The 18,046-nt window shown below is 36.3% G+C and overlaps 1 protein-coding gene across 3 annotated transcripts in view; it reads left to right on the top strand.

Annotated features, from left to right (window-relative positions):
• The first annotated feature begins 692 nt into the window (after positions 1-692).
• Positions 693-18,046, top strand: part of LOC102693295 (pro-neuregulin-2, membrane-bound isoform) — a 302,716-nt gene continuing 285,362 nt past the window's right edge. For all 3 annotated transcript variants that reach the window (XM_015349952.2, XM_006631957.3, XM_015349951.2), the window contains exon 1: positions 693-1,893. In XM_015349952.2, coding sequence (XP_015205438.1) covers positions 1,485-1,893 — 409 coding nt within the window. In that variant the 5' untranslated portion in view covers positions 693-1,484. The remainder of the gene's footprint in view (positions 1,894-18,046) is intronic.

Raw genomic sequence — 18,046 nt, 5'->3', positions numbered from 1 at the left:
GAACTGCGTTACCTGTGTAAGAGCTTGTCGAGGAATGAGATGGAGAGGTTTGCCGAGACCGAGGCCCTTTGAAGCCGTGCTCACCTGCAGGGGTGAGCCGTTTGAAACAGCAGGTGTCGCTCTGCGTAAAGCATTGCGCGACTGACGGTTCCTCAGTTTTCCACATTGAACCGTTCGGACAGTAATGATATTAAAAAAACAAAAACACTGCTCAAAATATCTACCTTATGAATACGACTTTTATGTTGACGTACAGTATGAGTTGAAATTCTAAAATATGTTTTCACAATACATCATTACATATATAAGATATATAATATACCTTTTAGAGAAATATACAGAAACGAACGTGTCTATAAAATACGAAAATAACAATTTCATGAGCCATAGCCTTATCTCGATCACCTTTTCAGTTATTAAACCTCGTGTGAAGCCCCACATAGTTCTTTTCAGTATTATGGAGGTAATGCAGCACTGACGTCCTGCTGTCTATTTAGCAGAAGCTGAGCAGTGGATGTGACCTGAATGCAATTTATGATATAATAATGGAATGAGCCGCAAAACACATTGAAAACAGACTTTCAGAAACGAAGCCACAGAAATGTTTCATCTGCATTTTCTCAGCCGGTCCAGCACTGCTGTGCAGTACATGTGCGATTTTTTTTTATTGCGGATACTCAGTATTGTTTTGTCTTGTAAGACTGTGCCGTAAGGATTATGCTTCTGGTGAAATTTTGTACGCCTTTATTTTTGCCATGATAAGTCACGCTTGGGTTTTTAAATAAAGTAATAGTTATATTGCATTTCCACGGTGTAATTCCGATTAAATAATCTATTGTGTTTTAGGTTCAAGCAGAAGAAACTGTGCAGGCAGGTGTTGCCTGACACGTCAGGCGCGTTCTTGAGGGGAACAAATACAGAAGGTATTTTATTTTACAACGGCGAAACAAAATAGCCTACCTTAGGTAATTTCTTTTCTGGGGAAAAAACATGCAGGTAGGTATCCGTTCAACAAGCAGATATCTAAAGGACAGCCTTTATCGCAGCCTTTCTTTACAGTGAAGGTGGGAGACGTGTTTAAATACCCGACCCAAAAGCTTGCTAGCACGATTGAATTCTCTGGGCAAAGGGAACCCGGCGGTTGTCCGCCAAAGCTATTGCACTGTGAGCGGCTGTCTCAATAAATCGCAAATAAATGGAAACCCTGGGTTTCAGAATTACTTTCTAGCAGAATGCAGTGACAGGGATTTTAATCCAGTATCATTACGCCGTTTCCGGTTCCTAGCTGGTGTTTCCCCATTGCAAACTCTTGAAAAAGCAGCATATCCAAATGGCATGGACACTTACGCAAGGTCTGCTGCTCAGCCGTGCTACTGGAGCCTATTTGCAGTCTCCTACTTCAACTCAACTCCATCATCATCACCCAACAGCAACGAGAGCACTGCAGCAGCCCGAGCAGCGACCACAGAGCCAAAGCAGACGGCATGAGGCTTGATTCAGTACATTTCTCCATGCTGGTCATCGGGGTCTCCTTCGCCTGCTACTCCCCGAGTTTGAATTCTTTGCAGGACCAGGCTTACAAATCAGCAGTGGTCATTGAAGGCAAGGTGCAGTCGGTACCTGTTAATGTCTCCAAGGAGCCCTACAGTGTGAATGTCAAAGTACTGGACGTGTGGCCCCTCAACAGTGGGGGTCTAGAGAGGGATCAGCTTGTGACCATCGGGGAATTTGGATCGGAGGCTCCGTGCACCAAAGTGAAAAAGAACCACAAATACATCTTTTTCATGGACCCAACCGACGAGCCGTTAGTATTCAAGGCATCGTTCGCTCCCTTAGACACCAGCGGGAAGAATCTAAAAAAAGATGTTGGGAGGATCTTGTGTGAAGACTGCGGTAAGTTTATTCTTCTCTGTAGTGAAAGCTCCCCGTGTTTCTGTTTGCTGTATTGATATTGCCCGTGGACACGTTGAATTGCGTTTAATAGCCTATTGAAGGCTTCCGTGTGGTTAAACCACTGCACTGGTTTTCCTAATAAGGTTAAATTATTAGTTAAACTGTAAGTAACAGATGGGTGTTTGTGGGGCGTCTCTGCAGTGTTGATATAATTAGAAATGTTAACATCTTTGGGTTTATGTAACATTACATATCTATTATATAGATAGATGAAGGGTAATTCTAAACACGTGTGTTATCACAATTATTTAATCTATGATTAAGGAGAAATTGAGAATTGTAGCTGCAAGTTTTAGGATAAATATTTTAGCAATTGTCTTTTGTAGCATTTTCCTTGCAACAGAAAACGTGCACTCAAGGGCTGTTTGTGCGGAAAAAATGGTTAATATATTTTGGGTGATGCAGTATGCTGTAGCAGCTCCCATTGAACGGAGCAGGCTATGCAGTTACATCTTTGAAGACCTTTCCAATATTTGCAGGGCAATGTGTTTGTGATCCCCTCGCTGTGTCTTCTGTGTTTCTGCACGCTAGAGGCTGATGATTTTGTTTCGGTAATTTTGCATAATCTTTTTTTTTAATTACCTAAAATCGTCTTAACTATGAGAGTTGATACTATGCTGCTATAGTAGGTACTATTGTAAACGAAGTTGCAGCAGCTATTTTCCTAATATTGTACTGCTATGCGTATCGTAAACGAAGACGCAGCAAGACTGTTGTATTAAAATGATAAAGTAGTGTGGAAGATTTGTGGTTAATGTACTTGTTGGAGAATGTACTGATGAACTCTGTGCCTTTCGTTGATCCTGACGTTACCCATACCTAGAATAAGGCTGTCATATCAGTGGTTAAACTTAATTTGGGGTATCTGTAATAACAACAGAGTCACAGTGTCATATTTGCTGTCTTGCGTTGCTGACGAATAAAATGATGTTGACTTATTCCCGATAATAGGGATTTATGCAAATATAAGCATTGTTAGACCGTTGATGTGGTGATAGAAAGTACTATACGACTATTTGATCTGGATTAAAAAAAAAAACATGCCTGCATTCCAGTGCCTACAGTGTTGAAAACGTAACGTTTGCTGCATAGTTAAGCCTTACCGTTTAATATTAATCATGGTGAAGGTAGCACACATTTCATGCTAAAAGGTTCATGTTACCAACTCTAGATTTGTGTAATCGTTTGTTATGAAGGGGGAGCGGTTGGGGGATCCTGGCCGCTGCAGTTGAAAAACAATTCGCTGGTACATCACTTCAGACATTAGCAGTTAATATGAAGAAATATAGGTTGCTGAGATTTTAATTACCATGACCGAAAACCATAATTTTATTGTGTTCCCCCCGATTCTAACAGCTTTTATCAGGTTGAACAGTTTTCCACTGCAGCGTTTTACCATTCCTAATGAATTCAATACGCATCATCTGAAACATGTTTGCCTTTGCAATTATCAATAATACAAACATACATTTAATCAAATGTACTCTCCCATCAATTGAGACTTATTGAAACAGTCATACTAAAGATAAAAGGTGAAGGCAGTCCTTTTAAGAAACACTGGCACTTTACTGGAAGATAGTACTTCACAAAGGATCAGAATAAGGAGTATTTCTCACAGTCGAAGATGTTTGTAGAAGCAAATACCAAAGACAAATTATACATACCAGTGTTAAATAACCTTCATGTCTGAACTGAAGAGATTGTACAAAATATTGACCATAACCTATGAAAACAGTTGTTTGGGTCATTATTACTACCTGCCTGTGTGCTGGTGCTGCAGTAAATGAAATGCTACTGTGGACTGAATGAATGTCAGGTCTGTTATCTGCTGAAACCCGTTGCATAGCAAACAAAAAAATGCAGATGACAGTAGGCTTGAGAATGGATAGAAAATACTGCATACAAAGGTGTCACTGACACTGTTTTAGTGCTCTTTCCTAATATACTAACTTGATTGTTGGGGTATTTTCAGTCATAAAGCTGATACATTTACCAAGAGTGACATCTTTGCACAGTAAAGCTGAAAATGGAATCACTCTGCTCTGCTCTTTAGTGATGTCTGTGGTACATGATCTTTGAAAATGTCTGCATGTGAAATGAACACATTGCTTAAAAATAAACAGAAGAGGAGAAATATGGTCCATTGCAGCCATGCAGTGTTCAGTAGATGAAATTTCCAAATGAGATAGATGGACTTATTCTGTCTTGTAACCATTTCTATGGAAAAATAATTTAATCTATGCCTTTTTTTCAACATCACATAGTATCCTTACTATACTAAAAACCTTGATTTATATGCTGAAGTGTCTTTAGTGTTAAATGCTAATTTTTCAGTCTCATATTTCCTCCTTTTGCTGCGCTGAACCTAACAGAAAGCTTGGAGGTTCATTTACCAGTCCTTTGTGGGCTTTTGATATCAACTAAATTTTCCATTCCTTCAAATAAAGGAGGTTTCATAGGATTTTGTTGGACTGTTTTGTCATGCATGGATTATTGTTATTTAAAAGTATGTTCATGGAATTTTTAGTGAACAGAATAATAAATATTGAAGTATGTGAAGAATCTAAATTTTTCATCAGCGCTGTATGGGGCGGTTCAGATGCTTGTATAGTGGTTAACTACAGTAATATGTGCATCAGATTACTTAATTGTGATATAAACTGTATATTCTGCAGCAGAATCGTTGGCTGAACAGATCAGAAAGGTCTTCTCCCTCTCTGGTCTTGAATGTTTTCTACTGAGGACTTGCAGACTGAGTAATACAATTAGAGCAGCACTTGTATCTGTTGCTGCAATAGAGACTGCTGTGCCAGTTTGCTTGTGTGTCATACACTGCTCTGTTCGAAAAGGAAGGCAGGATACTGACACATGAATATCACTTTAGCAAAATAGTACTCTATACAGTAACTGTATTGATGTCCACCTGGCATCTATACTGTACATGTATTGTGAAGGTCATCCCCACACTACCTACGGTTAATTCAATTCACTTCCAACTTACTTGCTTGGCACGACTATTTACAGTAACTTCTTTGAGAAACGAGCAGAAACGCAAGCAATATTTATCAAAAACAATTATTGTACATTTTTTATATTAAGAGCAATAGATAGAAATAAAAAAATAGGTTAAACTAGACACAGGTCAGAAATGTGCCTGGAATATAATAATAGTCTACAAAATGGTGCCAAAACCCAAAACAAATGTAGTTAATTTTAGATTTTTTTTGGCACATCAGTGCATTAGACCGTGAGTAACTCTAGATTTAAAAGGCCATTTCAGTGTGTTTTTTATCCATTTTTATATGGGGTTGTGATGCGTGAAAGTGTTAATGAAGCATCTTAATGATAGAAAAGACAGTTGGCGGTCAGCAGTTGCTGAGTGGCCTAATAAAGAATACAATGTGTACATTCTAGCACGATCTCTGGTATTGATCAAACACAGTTCTCTTATGTCTTTAGTGTCCTTGAACTATTTTATATGTTGTTACCTTATTGATTAAAGTAGCTGTGCATGACCCAGCCTGTTTTAAAATTTAATTTGCTTCTACAAAGGGTGTTTTCATCTTTGTAGAGCGACAACTTTTTACAAGCTGTTAATGGGTATGATACTTTTAATATACTAAAAACATACATGAAATGTAAATTATATTACAAATACCCAAATAAGTGGAATAACAATGTCAAAATGTCACTATATCATATAGTTGTAGCTCAGGTGAATGTTATTTTTTTTAAATTGATGGCATTGATTATCTAAATAAAGGTCAATTTATGCATGCTACTCATCTCAGCATATTCAGTACAGTAAGGTTCAATACAGTACTTTTGGCCGTTGGGGAATTGCTCTTGTAGATAATTGATTTAATTAGTTTAGTGTAACAAGCTATAACTGTTGTCTGAATTCAACTGAAATGTATGAAAACATTCATGATAGAAATGGATAGTAGACAACCTGATTGCTCTTGAGTGAGGCACAGAAGAGTTGATGTCTCGCTATTGGCTAGATACCGTTAGTGAACATGAACAGCAGGCAGGTCATGGAGCAGGCTTGCAGGGACAGGACAGGACAGGACAGAAGTAATGAGTCACCTGGGTTGTGATATTGCAATAAAATCCCTCTAAATTCACCATGAGACTGGTTGGAGTGCACAAACACAAACTGCAGGAAACTGCAAAGCTGAGAAGCTGTTATAAAATAGTAACAGAAGAAAGATAAAATATAAAAAAAACAAAATTAAAGTATTAGAATATATTGTTCTTCATTGGATTTCTGCAAAGCATCAGTATACACTATTAATTTTATATGGACATTTATTAAATTCTCCAAAGAAAATACCAGGAAGAATCTATTTTTTCAGGCAATTTATAACAATTTTTTTTCTCATCAAAATATCTGTCATTGTTATCAACAACAGCTGCACACACTTTAGGCATTTTGTCAAAACAAAACAGGCCAAAAATATGTAGTACAGTATGTGTTTTTTCTACTACAGTGGACTAAAAATTAGGGTAAGTAGTTTAGATAGAGCTTTTGGTCTGCTGAAATGTCACATCCCCCTTCATCAGGCACAAACGGAAAGAAAATAATTTTAAAAATAAGAACACAAGACTGTTTGACCTTTCATGCTTGTTTAGTTGTTGTTTAGTCCACAGTCTTTTGTGTACAAAAAGGCCTTCTGTTCTTGATTTATAAGCCTTTTTGTTTTACAACTAATTGATTTTTTCATATATTATTATATTAAAAAATATTTTCATTTTTTCGCTTTACTAAGACTTTAATTTTTCTCTTATTCAATTCTTTTATGCATGTGGTGATACAATGGACAGTGGAAAAAATGAAAATAAAAAATGAAATAGTAACACTTTACACTGTTTTATATTAGGCAAAATTTGTAACTGACTCTCTTCTTGGGCAACAAAGAACAGAGAAACATCAATTTCTGGGTTGTTAAACCATGAAATAATTTGTGAAAATATGTAAATTGTGATTATATATAAGGTAATAGGAAAAATGCAAAAATTATATTTTTTTGGGTCCTTTTGGGGTACATTGTTCAAATTCTAAGAAACCAGATCAAGGGGAAGCACTGCACATTATCAACAGGCACCTCTAAAAAATTAGATTAACTTCCAATTAAAACCCACAGAATGTAATAGGCACAGAAACACCTAGCTGTACCCTGCTTTGAATTAAAATGTTGGTTAAGAGAACAACTTAAAAGAAACAGTTCATTGTGTTCAGTATGTTGAAAGATATAAGATAATGCAGCTCTAACAATGCCAGTGTTGAATATGCCTTTTATACTATATAAAGAGACACATAAGTATGATGGTTAACATTGTAATGGTATGAAAATTATTTATATTTAGCAGTAAAGGAGTAATGTGGTGCTTTTTATTTTATGTAGAAGTAGTTTTGTCAGTAATTATTGTATCGCATTATTCTTTAATTGTAAGAACTGTGTTTTACCAGAATAGTTATAGTAGTTGTAATTTGATTGTTTAACTGACTCGTTATTGTTTTGCCTGTTTTGCTAAATATGATTGCAACCATATTTTAACTGTGAACAATTAATTATTAATTGAACAATAATTTTTAATCTATAGACATTTACATATAAGAGGGAAAAGATGCTAAATTTGGATGTTTATACCATTATATCTCATTCTTTCACAATTTTGAAGTTTTTTTAAGCAGGTAGACCTGACAAGAAGGTATGTTTTTTATCCTTCCTGGTAACAGGTACAGTACCTTTTACCAAACCAGTTTAACACATAAACCAAAAGATTAATCACATGCAAGAATATAAGAAGGGATTCCAATAAAATTAGACAATTCGGCCCATCTAAATTGTTTAGGTGCCTTTAAGTATTGTAAGTGGTCTGAGAATCCCCTGTAGTCAGAAAGAACCCTATTCAACAACAGGGATGGATAACTTAGACTTCCACAGCCATTTGCAACTAATGCAACAAACGTTCATATTTGACTGATACAATTTGTGGAGAATTACAGTGAACTGTGTTAGGACTACCATCTTCTCAATTTATATCAGTCATCTAAATTCATAGATGACACCAATTAGGAGGATCAGCAAACGCCTTCATCTGTTCTTAATCTACCTGTAGTAAACGTACATTACCTTACATATGAACAATTTATTAAATTCTCTAGGATCTTTTTTAAGCTCATGTTGGCTATTTCCTTAAAATGTTTTGCCATTTAGGTGATCCTCCCGTTTACTTCTAATTATTGTAATATACTTAATAGAAATAAGACTTAATTACAATTAAGTGCTTTAGTTTCTTTACCCTTTTATGGATGGGTGCTGCGATTTTTGTTCAGTGGATGTTACAGCTTTCTTGAGAGTCATAAGAAGAACTGCGTTTACACTCAATGGGTAACATTCTTTTGTTTCTTTAAGTACAATTGGTAGAATACAATGAGGTAAGCCTTTGAGATTTGTTGTCCTGGAGATTTGTTAATCTTAAGTGCTTCTAAATTCTTGAAACAAGTCTTCTTTGTAATGCAGACATTTGTTTTTTCTCAGTATGAGGCATGCCAGTTTCATTCTGCGGAAACAGCTGTGTGAAATATTCATTTAATATATTAGGCATTTCCATTAAATTTCCCGAAAGTTCGTATTACTTCACTTTATCCTTTAATGCTCTTTTGCTGTTGTTGTACATAAATAAATGTTATTATTTTCATTGCATTATTCTTTACTATCTCTGTCTATCCCTTTTTTATGTCCTGTTATACCAGTCCTATCCAATTTATTGTACTCAACTTCTTGAACTGTATATTCTTTTGTAAAGCTTTTATAAAGTGATTTCTTTCTCCTTATATTTTACTTGATGAATTAAACTGTTTGGGCTACTGCTTTGTAGGAGGAATGAATGTGTTTTGGGCTCTGAACAGCATTGAGTATCCTTGAATTGAAACCGCTTTATTCACCGATATCGTATTTTAATATTATTGATTATTACACAGCTATTTAATGGTAAGCTCTTATTATGATTTTAAAGGCTTATTAGTTAATGATTAATTATAGTGTATACACTATATAGTGTATATAAATGAGTCTATGTCAATTTGGGGAAACCAGAACTGGAAGATCCTGAGATTGACAGAGCTCTGTTATTCCACCTAGAGCAGTGTTTCCTACTCTTGGTCCTGGAGGTCCTTCTCTGTCTTCTGGTTTTACTTTCAGACAAGTTCTTCCTTAATTCTGCTTATTGAACAATGAATTGAATCCCAGAAGTCCAAGGGGACTACAAATCTTTGTCTCCTGACAACTCTGAGGAAGACATTTGGTCAGGTGTGTGTATAAATCCTGAAAGCAAAGGCTTCTTGATGTCCTGCATCTGCTGTTTCAAGAGGGCTGAACTATTGGGCTGCCTTTCACCTGGGGGCGAAGAAGCTGAGATGAGAGAGAGAGAGAAACAGAGCGGCAATCTATGAATTTAGTGTTGGGGTATGATTTGGAAGAGGTTAGCTGGTTCCTCTATTTGGTCCCTCCCACAAGAGTTTAGTTAATACTCAAAAAGAGCCCTTTTTCTTCTTTCCTGTTATTATAACATCCTGAACTTTAAATAAAAGTAAAACAAGACTATATTTGCTAACTATGTGTGGCTTTTGCTTGCAATTTCTCTCCTCAGCTGCAAGTTCCCCAAGACGGCACACGACCATGAGAAACTCTGGTTATATTCACCAAACTAGAATGTATGAGACCACTATTTATATGAAAATGACAAAGATATATTTTCACCCTATGTCTTGGAACAAATCAAACACAATTTTGTATTAGATCATTTCTGAAACTAAAACCCTAGTATGGAAAATAGTTCAGAAACAGAGTTGAATAATTGTAACTGATTTAAGAGTTTGTTTGATCAAATACCAGAAGACACAAGGTTTCTTCCAGCCAGGATTGCAAACCACTGATCTAGGAGATATAACTGGATATTCATAAGTTAATAAATAGCAGTATTATCCTAAAGGAATAAGAGAAAGCTGACTATCTTCATTTAAGAACATAAGAAAGAAAACATCTATCTAGTTCATTTAGTAGCTAGTAGCTAAACTATCTGAGGTGTTCATCTAGCCATTTTATGAAAGAAGACAGGGTACCCTGGGTGCATTACATCTGAAATTTGTAGATGCAATAATAAATGTATTTTGGATAATATAAAGCTTTAATTTGTGGTGATACTTATTATTTATAAGGGAAGGATGATTAGTTTATCCTGCAGTATGTTGTAAATTTGAAGGTATTTCTCATCAGACGTGTGAATGTTACAACACTGTTCAAGATCTATGTCAGAATATACAGATGTTACTCCATTATTTGAAAATTGATATGCAAGTGGCTCACAAACTAGAGTGTGTTTGAAAACACAGTGTGGATGACTGTAATAATATTCAGATTATAATCATATTGTAACGCTTACGGCCGACAAGCAGTGTGTGTAAGAGCCGGCGTACCAGAGCGGGTGACGTCACCGCCCTTCCCTGTGATAGCAGGACCACAGCTACTGGGCTGTGGAGAGATCTCTCTTTAGCTCACAGGGCTAGGTCGCTGCAGAGAGACGCGGAAGTCCCGGGTTCGAGCCACCTATACTTTGGGCCGACCAGATGCGGCAAGGGCGCCCGCCTGAGCTCCCCTTGCGTTACATTGGTGTCAGAAGCGGGGTGGGATAGCCCTTCGCCGGGGACGGCGTTTTAAGCGGGGGAGAGTGTAACGCTTACGGCCGACAAGCAGTGTGTGTAAGAGCCGGCGTACCAGAGCGGGTGACGTCACCGCCCTTCCCTGTGATAGCAGGACCACAGCTACTGGGCTGTGGAGAGATATCTCTTTAGCTCACGGGGCTAGGTCGCTGCAGAGAGACGCGGAAGTCCCGGGTTCAAGCCACCTATACTTTGGGCCGACCAGATGCGGCAAGGGCGCCCGCCTGAGCCCCCGTTGCGTTACAATATAATAGGTCTGACCAAATGAAGAAGTCATAATAGATTCACTATATGTTACATTAAATTGCATGAAATCTTAATATTTGTTATTTTATTATTTATTTGTGCTGTCTTTCCTTTTCTCTGGTAGTGAATTTTTTTTCTCTTTATACTGAATGGTTTGATAACACATCTCATTGTATTTCGATATACACGTGCCTTTTTACCAAGGAGAGTACAGTTACTATTATCTTTAAGAACATGTAGGCAAATGTAGCAATACATCTTTGACAGCTAAAGCTAAATGCAAGTATATTTCAGGAAAATATTTGACATGTCTGCAATGGAATTGTCAGTAGCTTTTTGAAAAGAAGGTCCCAACCAGGCAATCTTTGGAGAATTACAAAGTGTCAGGGTGTTTCTATTATGCTTTTTTGATAAGAAGCTTGAATTAAAAAAAAAACTTTTTTGTTGTACTCTGATATTACAATAATCATGAACATATGGTAATATAATTTTACATTAATCACACTAACTGTGTTGATAAGTAAAAAATATCCTGTGTTCATATCACTTGTCATCAAGAATTGAGACTAAAGATAAGTTTCACTAATTCTGTAAGGTTAGCACATAGGCCGAGAAACACAGGCATTGTTTATCCATCAATATTTTATTTTATTTTTAACAATGGGTTCATAACAAATTTCTAGAGTAAGGTAAGTATTAAGGAATTAATGCATTTCTTTAAATTACTATTCTCTTCAATGGATTATTCTGCTAACTGCATTTACAATCACAATAAAACTGAACATCTGATGTATACGTTTGTCAGGAAGCAAATATAATATTAATAATTTCTGGCTATATATACTTATTTGAGGCAGATTGTCACACCAAAGGTAATTCAGGTTTTTAAGAAGTAAAGAGTTGCTGTAACAGTTTTAACAAATGCTATCTGCTAATGTTTACATTCTGTGTTTCAAGGACTTCTGTTTGACGTTTATGAGCACATTTAAGATGGTTACAAGAAAATAAAAACAAAATAACATTGTATATATCAAAAAGGTTTTAACACCTTAACAATATAGAGGTGTAAAGCATCACCGGTCTCATTTTTTATCCTGTAGATAAACATGTGCTCAATTTGTTTAAACACCAGTGAAGTTGCAATGTTTTTTGGTATAGGTTTCAAATACTGCCTGATAAAAGGACTTTTAAATATTTGTTGTCTAAGATTGGTTTTCTGATTACAGCAACAATTTTTTAGCTAAATCAGAGTGCAATGCATCTTTAGATATATCACAAAAATTAAAAATGATATATGGTCCCTTTCAAAAAGCTAAAAGGAAATATGCATATCAACAATATCTCATTCAATGTTTTCTTTCAGAGCTGTTCATTGGGAACAACAAAAAATAAAATTGAGAATGAACCTTGATGACATTGATATTGTACGTACTGGTAACATGTTCTTATACATGTGCATATTACTTAATTGGAATTAAAAGAAAATACTATTTAATCTTTTTAAATAAGAATCAGACTGCCACTCTACATTAATACTGTATCTAGTTATGATACACAAATAGAACCACTTCCCTCGGGCAGCTCAGTGGTGTCCTGCTCTGTGTCAGTTAGGATTTCATCATGCATTTCTGAACTACTGGTATGACAAAGAACATGTCTGTTCAGAAATAAAATGTATAATTAGGGTATTAATCTCTTATGAAGTTAGCATAAAATTTGTCCTAAGTATTGTAGTATTGTGACTTGGCTTGTATATTTTAGTTGCAGTATGAATTGGTAAAAGTTCCTTTCAGTTGCATCAGTGGTGTAAATGAGGCACAAATTCAATTACCATTCCCAGAAACAAGAAAATTGTGAGGTGGTAAAACACTGAGGAGGACAGGGACCATCAAGGGAGGCCTTCTGTTTTGGATCATGAAGGCAAAACTGTCCAGATCAAAGTTCTGGACCTGGTAGCATCAAACACCCAATATATTTCAGTCTGTAGGTCCGAGGCTGCTGATTTCCACTGAAGGGACTGATGAGATTAATCAGATCTCGTCAGTCGACAAGATTCCTTTGATTGAGATTAATTATACACATCGTCATTTTTTTATCTTTAAGAACTGTGTTCTAAAATATACTAAAGCAAACAAATGGCACAGGACATGTATTCAGATAAAGAACTGGAGAGATTTGATGTCAATATATCAGGAAATGTAAATATTATTCTGTACTCCTATGACGTATCAGGCTAAATCAGTCCATCAATCTTATAGCGAATACTGTAGTTCTGGTACCTTCATGTGCGCTCTGTTGTGCAGGAGAATCAGCTGCTAGTCTGCACCATAAGTTTGAATGTTCAAATACTGTAAATGACTTCTAATGATGTATATCTTTCTGTTTGTCTGCTCAGCAGGCATACATACCCTTTTTAACTTCCACAGGTTGTATAGCATATGGACAGTTCAATGGTTCTGTTTTTACCTGCAAAATTTCTACTGCAGTCCTGCTCTTCATCTTCCTCTTCTTCCTATTTTTCCTTACCTACTGTATTCTAGTGTATAAATTCAACCTGGAAGTATAAATTGAGCATAGATTATATCTTTTTAGTCATATTTATACCTTTACTAGGTTTGAGCTATACTGTACATGCTGTGCAGCTCGTAAACCTTGCAGATCTCTGGTAAATACTTTACATATCAATGCGACTGATGTTTAATTACAGGTTTCTTTGACTACAAGGGGCCGCTTACTGTACTTCGTTATTGATGTTGTTCTTCAACCATGTATTAAAGCTAGTATAGATGTTTTATAGACATGCTGTATGGTGATAAAAGGGTGAAATGTAATTACTTTAGATTTTGAACATTGTTGTGTATATTTATTATAACCAACAAATTAGGGATTTACTAAAACATATCTGTATAGCAGAAGGATAAGCAGTTAAAGCAGCTGAGATTATTATGTACATTAGTGCACATCCCCTGGTCCCCCTTACCATACATAGCTCTCACCTTAGCATTCCTAAGTGATCAATAGGGAATTTTTCCTTTGATTGAGTTGACATTTTATGGTGTTGAATAAGAGAGTCATTTGGGATTCCATTTGTGTCCTGGCAGCTATATACTTAAGCATAATGCAATAAGGAATATTCATATTGGACTGTTGATTAATTACTTCTGTGGCCACTTTTAATGAGACTGAATCAATCTCTTGTAAATCATCTGCAGTACCATTTGTGTTTTCTTCCTTTCTATAAAGGTCTTTTTCCATATGCATTCTTCTTGTTTCTGTTTCTACAAACCTATAGAATAATTGAAGAAAACTGAAGTCACAATCCAGGGCCTCAGAAAGTAGAGTAGAACCAGTAGATGGGATGTTTTTTTTATTTTAGGAAACTGCAGCTGCATCATTTCATAATCTCATGTACTCTTGCCTCAATGGTTTATTAAGGATATATACGTTTATAAAGTATATCTAGTTCAGGTGGGTAGCTGCGTCAGCATGCGTAGGCTGCAAAGGAACAAGTAATAGGTTTATTCCATGCTGAAAAAAAGAAGAAAGAGAACACAACGTTTCGGCCGTGGCGCCTTGACACCTGAAGAAGGCTCCACGGCCGAAACGTTGTGTTCTCTTTCTTCTTTTTTTCAGCATGGAATAAACCTATTACTTGTTCCTTTAAAGTATATCTATACATGTTATATTTGCTCATAAATACACCATAAAGAATAAAGAAGTCTAAATCAATAAAAAAGAACTCACTCAAGCCCAGAGCTGATGGTTAGTATTCTAGAGAAATGATTTGTGATGCTTTGATGAATATAATGATTCTGGCCACTGCCCTTTCATAAAATATCCTTGGGTTTGATCCTTGGAGACTGGAGCCAAAGCTATCCTGGGCCATTATCTTAGAATGTTGATATAACAGAAATGTATTGGACATTGTCTACGTAAATATATACATTATGTAGTATGCCAGCAATACATATACATAATACTTTACTAATGCTTTTATGCCAGCAGCCATATCACCCTGCAACTCACAACTGGCAACCCACTGAAGCTAAGCAGGTGTGAGCCTGGTCAGTACCTGGATGGGAGACCTCCTGGGAAAAACTAAGGTTGCTGCTGGAAGAGGCGTTAGTGGGGCGCTAACCCTGCGGCTCATGTGGATCCTAATGCCCCAGTGAAGTGACGGGGACACTATACTGTAAACAGGCGCCGTCCTTCGGATGAGACGTAAAACTGAGGTCCTGACTCTCTGTGGTCATTAAAAATCCCAGGGCATTTCTCGAAAAGAGTAGGGGTGTAACCCCGGCATCCTGGCCAAATTTCCCATCGGCCTTTATCAATCATGGCTTCCTAACAATCCCCCTCTATAAATTGGCTTAATTACTCTGCTCTCCTCCCCGCTGATGTGTGGTGAGCGTTCTGGCGCACTATGGCTGCCGTCGCATCATCCAGGTGGATGTTACACATTAGTGGTGGTGGAGGGGAGTCCCCATTACCTGTAAAACAATTTCTTGACCAATTTCTAGGCCATCTTGGATTGATTTTCTTAAATTTGATTACAATCAATAACTACTAAATCTGGTATTTCTGGTCTAGTACTGAGTATTTCACACCAGAATGTTTTTCCACGCTCACCTAATTTTTTCAGTATAACCTTCTTTTAAATATTTTATTTTAAATGGAGAACATGCTGCACTTTGATATATTGTATATAATGTAATTCAATTGCATTATTTTTTACAACAATGAAAGGAAATGCTTTAATAATGTTTAAGAAAGAAATTACTAGCTGATAGCTGATGTGTGGTGAGCGTTCTGGCGCACTATGGCTGCCGTCGCATCATCCAGGTGGGGCTGCACACTGGTGGTGGTGGAGGGGAGTCCCCATTGCCTGTAAAGAGCAATTATTAATTATTATTATTATTATTACTTTATGAGATGGTCTTGCAAGTGGTCTCACAACTGTATGCATATTATAGTTTTCAAAACATCTACATTTTCTTCTGAGAAATCTCCTGGTTTGCAATATTACTCATTAATAATTAGTGTCTTGGTCATTCTAAAGATTGTTTACAGTGGCATATATTTCAAAATCTTAATTTCATTTACAGCAATTAAAAAAAATAAACCTCATAATCCTCATGCTATACCTATTTTCTCTCTCCATTCTGGCATCAATTAGTCTCATTCTTAGTGTGACTTCGCCTTTATTGTCCAGATCTAAAGGTGATCAGATCCTTGTATTTCAGTTTGTCTTTGTCAGACTTGCCTGAAAGTTTGACAAAGACAAAATCATGTAAAAGCACATCACTTTTGTTGAATATTTTGGAAAACCAATCCTTATAATGAGTTGTTCCATTCAATATAAATACCACCGTTTTTGTGTATCATGGGTAAATAATCCTTCTTGAAATTGCTCAATTTTTGGTATTAATCTGCTTGTTTTTTTACAAACATCCACATTGTTATACATAAGTATATTTGATTAATGAAAAACAGTGGTCACTTGATGTAGGAAAAATGTGTTTGTCCTTATTCAGTTAACTCATAAGATGCCAGAAGCTGAATTAGGTAGTAAATACCCTTTTTTATAGCAGCCAGAAATGCTGTATAGCTCTGGATTGTCACTGTTAATATGTCACATCTGGCAGAGAATTTGATAGGGTAAAAATATTTTGGTCCCTTCTGGCTCAACCTATATTTAATGCCTATAAATTGTGCTGAATGCAAGTACTGTATATGTCTAGAATAAAAATGGAGAAGACCCAAAAATCTCAGGAGGCATCTTACTCATGTTCCAATCATGTTTTTTTTTCCCCAGTTTAAATTGAATCAAGATTAATTCCCTTCCAGTATGCCTGTGTGCTTACCTAATACACTGTTTTGAACATGCTATACTCTTATGAGGAAAGAGGTATGTTTTTGTTCCTTGTCCCCTTGCTGTTTTTTTAGCTTCTGCCTAAACAGCAAATCATAGCATTTGCTATCACCTGTTTCGGCAGTGCTGATTCAGCAGATACACTCTGGGGAACAAAGACAGAAATAATGGGTAATACAGTATTGTTAGTATTGATGTGTAGATTGATATGACTGCTAAATAGACTGATGTTGAAATCAAGCATATAGTTTTTAGGAAGGAAGATTATTTTATTTCCTGTATTGAAATTGTTACTGTATGTCTTTACTTATTGAAACAGGATTGTTTGAAAACATGGCAGTAAAGATGTTTGCAAATGGGATACTTGAGCCTCCTGTTGATTAAGGTAAAATGCTTGCTCATTTCCCTTAAAAAATGGTAGAATTTTTAGTTAATGATACGTTAGCCAGATAAATAACATTCCTATTCCTTTGACATTCCTAGGAAGTTGTCAAAGTGTCAGAATGATGGCATTCACAGCACCATGTTTTTGTTTGACTAGTCACCTAGTATTTTACTCATACCTAGTATGTCGTCAGACTGTTATGCTCTCAGTCACTCTAGCGTCCTTAGAACAGGATGTTTACAGTACATAGAATTCAGAGCTACAGTTCTAGCCTTTGTGAGTAACGTTCCTAAATGTTTGTAACTGTTTATTGGTACACCGTTCTAATTTCTAACATTTTTTTTTTAATAACAGATAAAAATGATGGAATTTGAAACACAAACAAAATGAGAATTGGAAATAAACAAAAATGTAAAAACTTAGTAAGATCTGAAGCTAATAAAATAGTGAAACAAAAACACTACTACTTCACAAAGGTTGGTGTTTTGAAAACAGTAGTCTCCACATGTATACCAGTTGCCCAGGTTCTGGTTTCAGATGCCCTGATGTTTCTCATTGGGCCTGTTCCTTCAGAGGTTCAGCTGATGCCCTTGATCTTGTCTGTTTTGACTCATATGGTCTATACGTTCTTTTTTTTTGCAGGAGAGACATGCCAATATGTGGTATGTCTCTCCTGCAGTCTTCTTGTGCTATCCTCTATGATTGAGTTTATTACACTGACGCTACTAGGTTAATGGAAATGGGTTTTGACATACCAGCATTTTGTTTCCATTCCAAGGCACACTTATAAGTGCACAAATATAAACATTTTGTGGCTCACTGTCCCCTGCCTCTCCCATACATTAACAGCCCAGTCGCATTA

This window comes from Lepisosteus oculatus, chromosome 11 (assembly GCF_040954835.1).
Source record: "Lepisosteus oculatus isolate fLepOcu1 chromosome 11, fLepOcu1.hap2, whole genome shotgun sequence".
Classification (NCBI taxonomy): Eukaryota; Metazoa; Chordata; class Actinopteri; order Semionotiformes; family Lepisosteidae; genus Lepisosteus; species Lepisosteus oculatus.
This window is presented reverse-complemented; position numbering and strand designations above follow the sequence as displayed.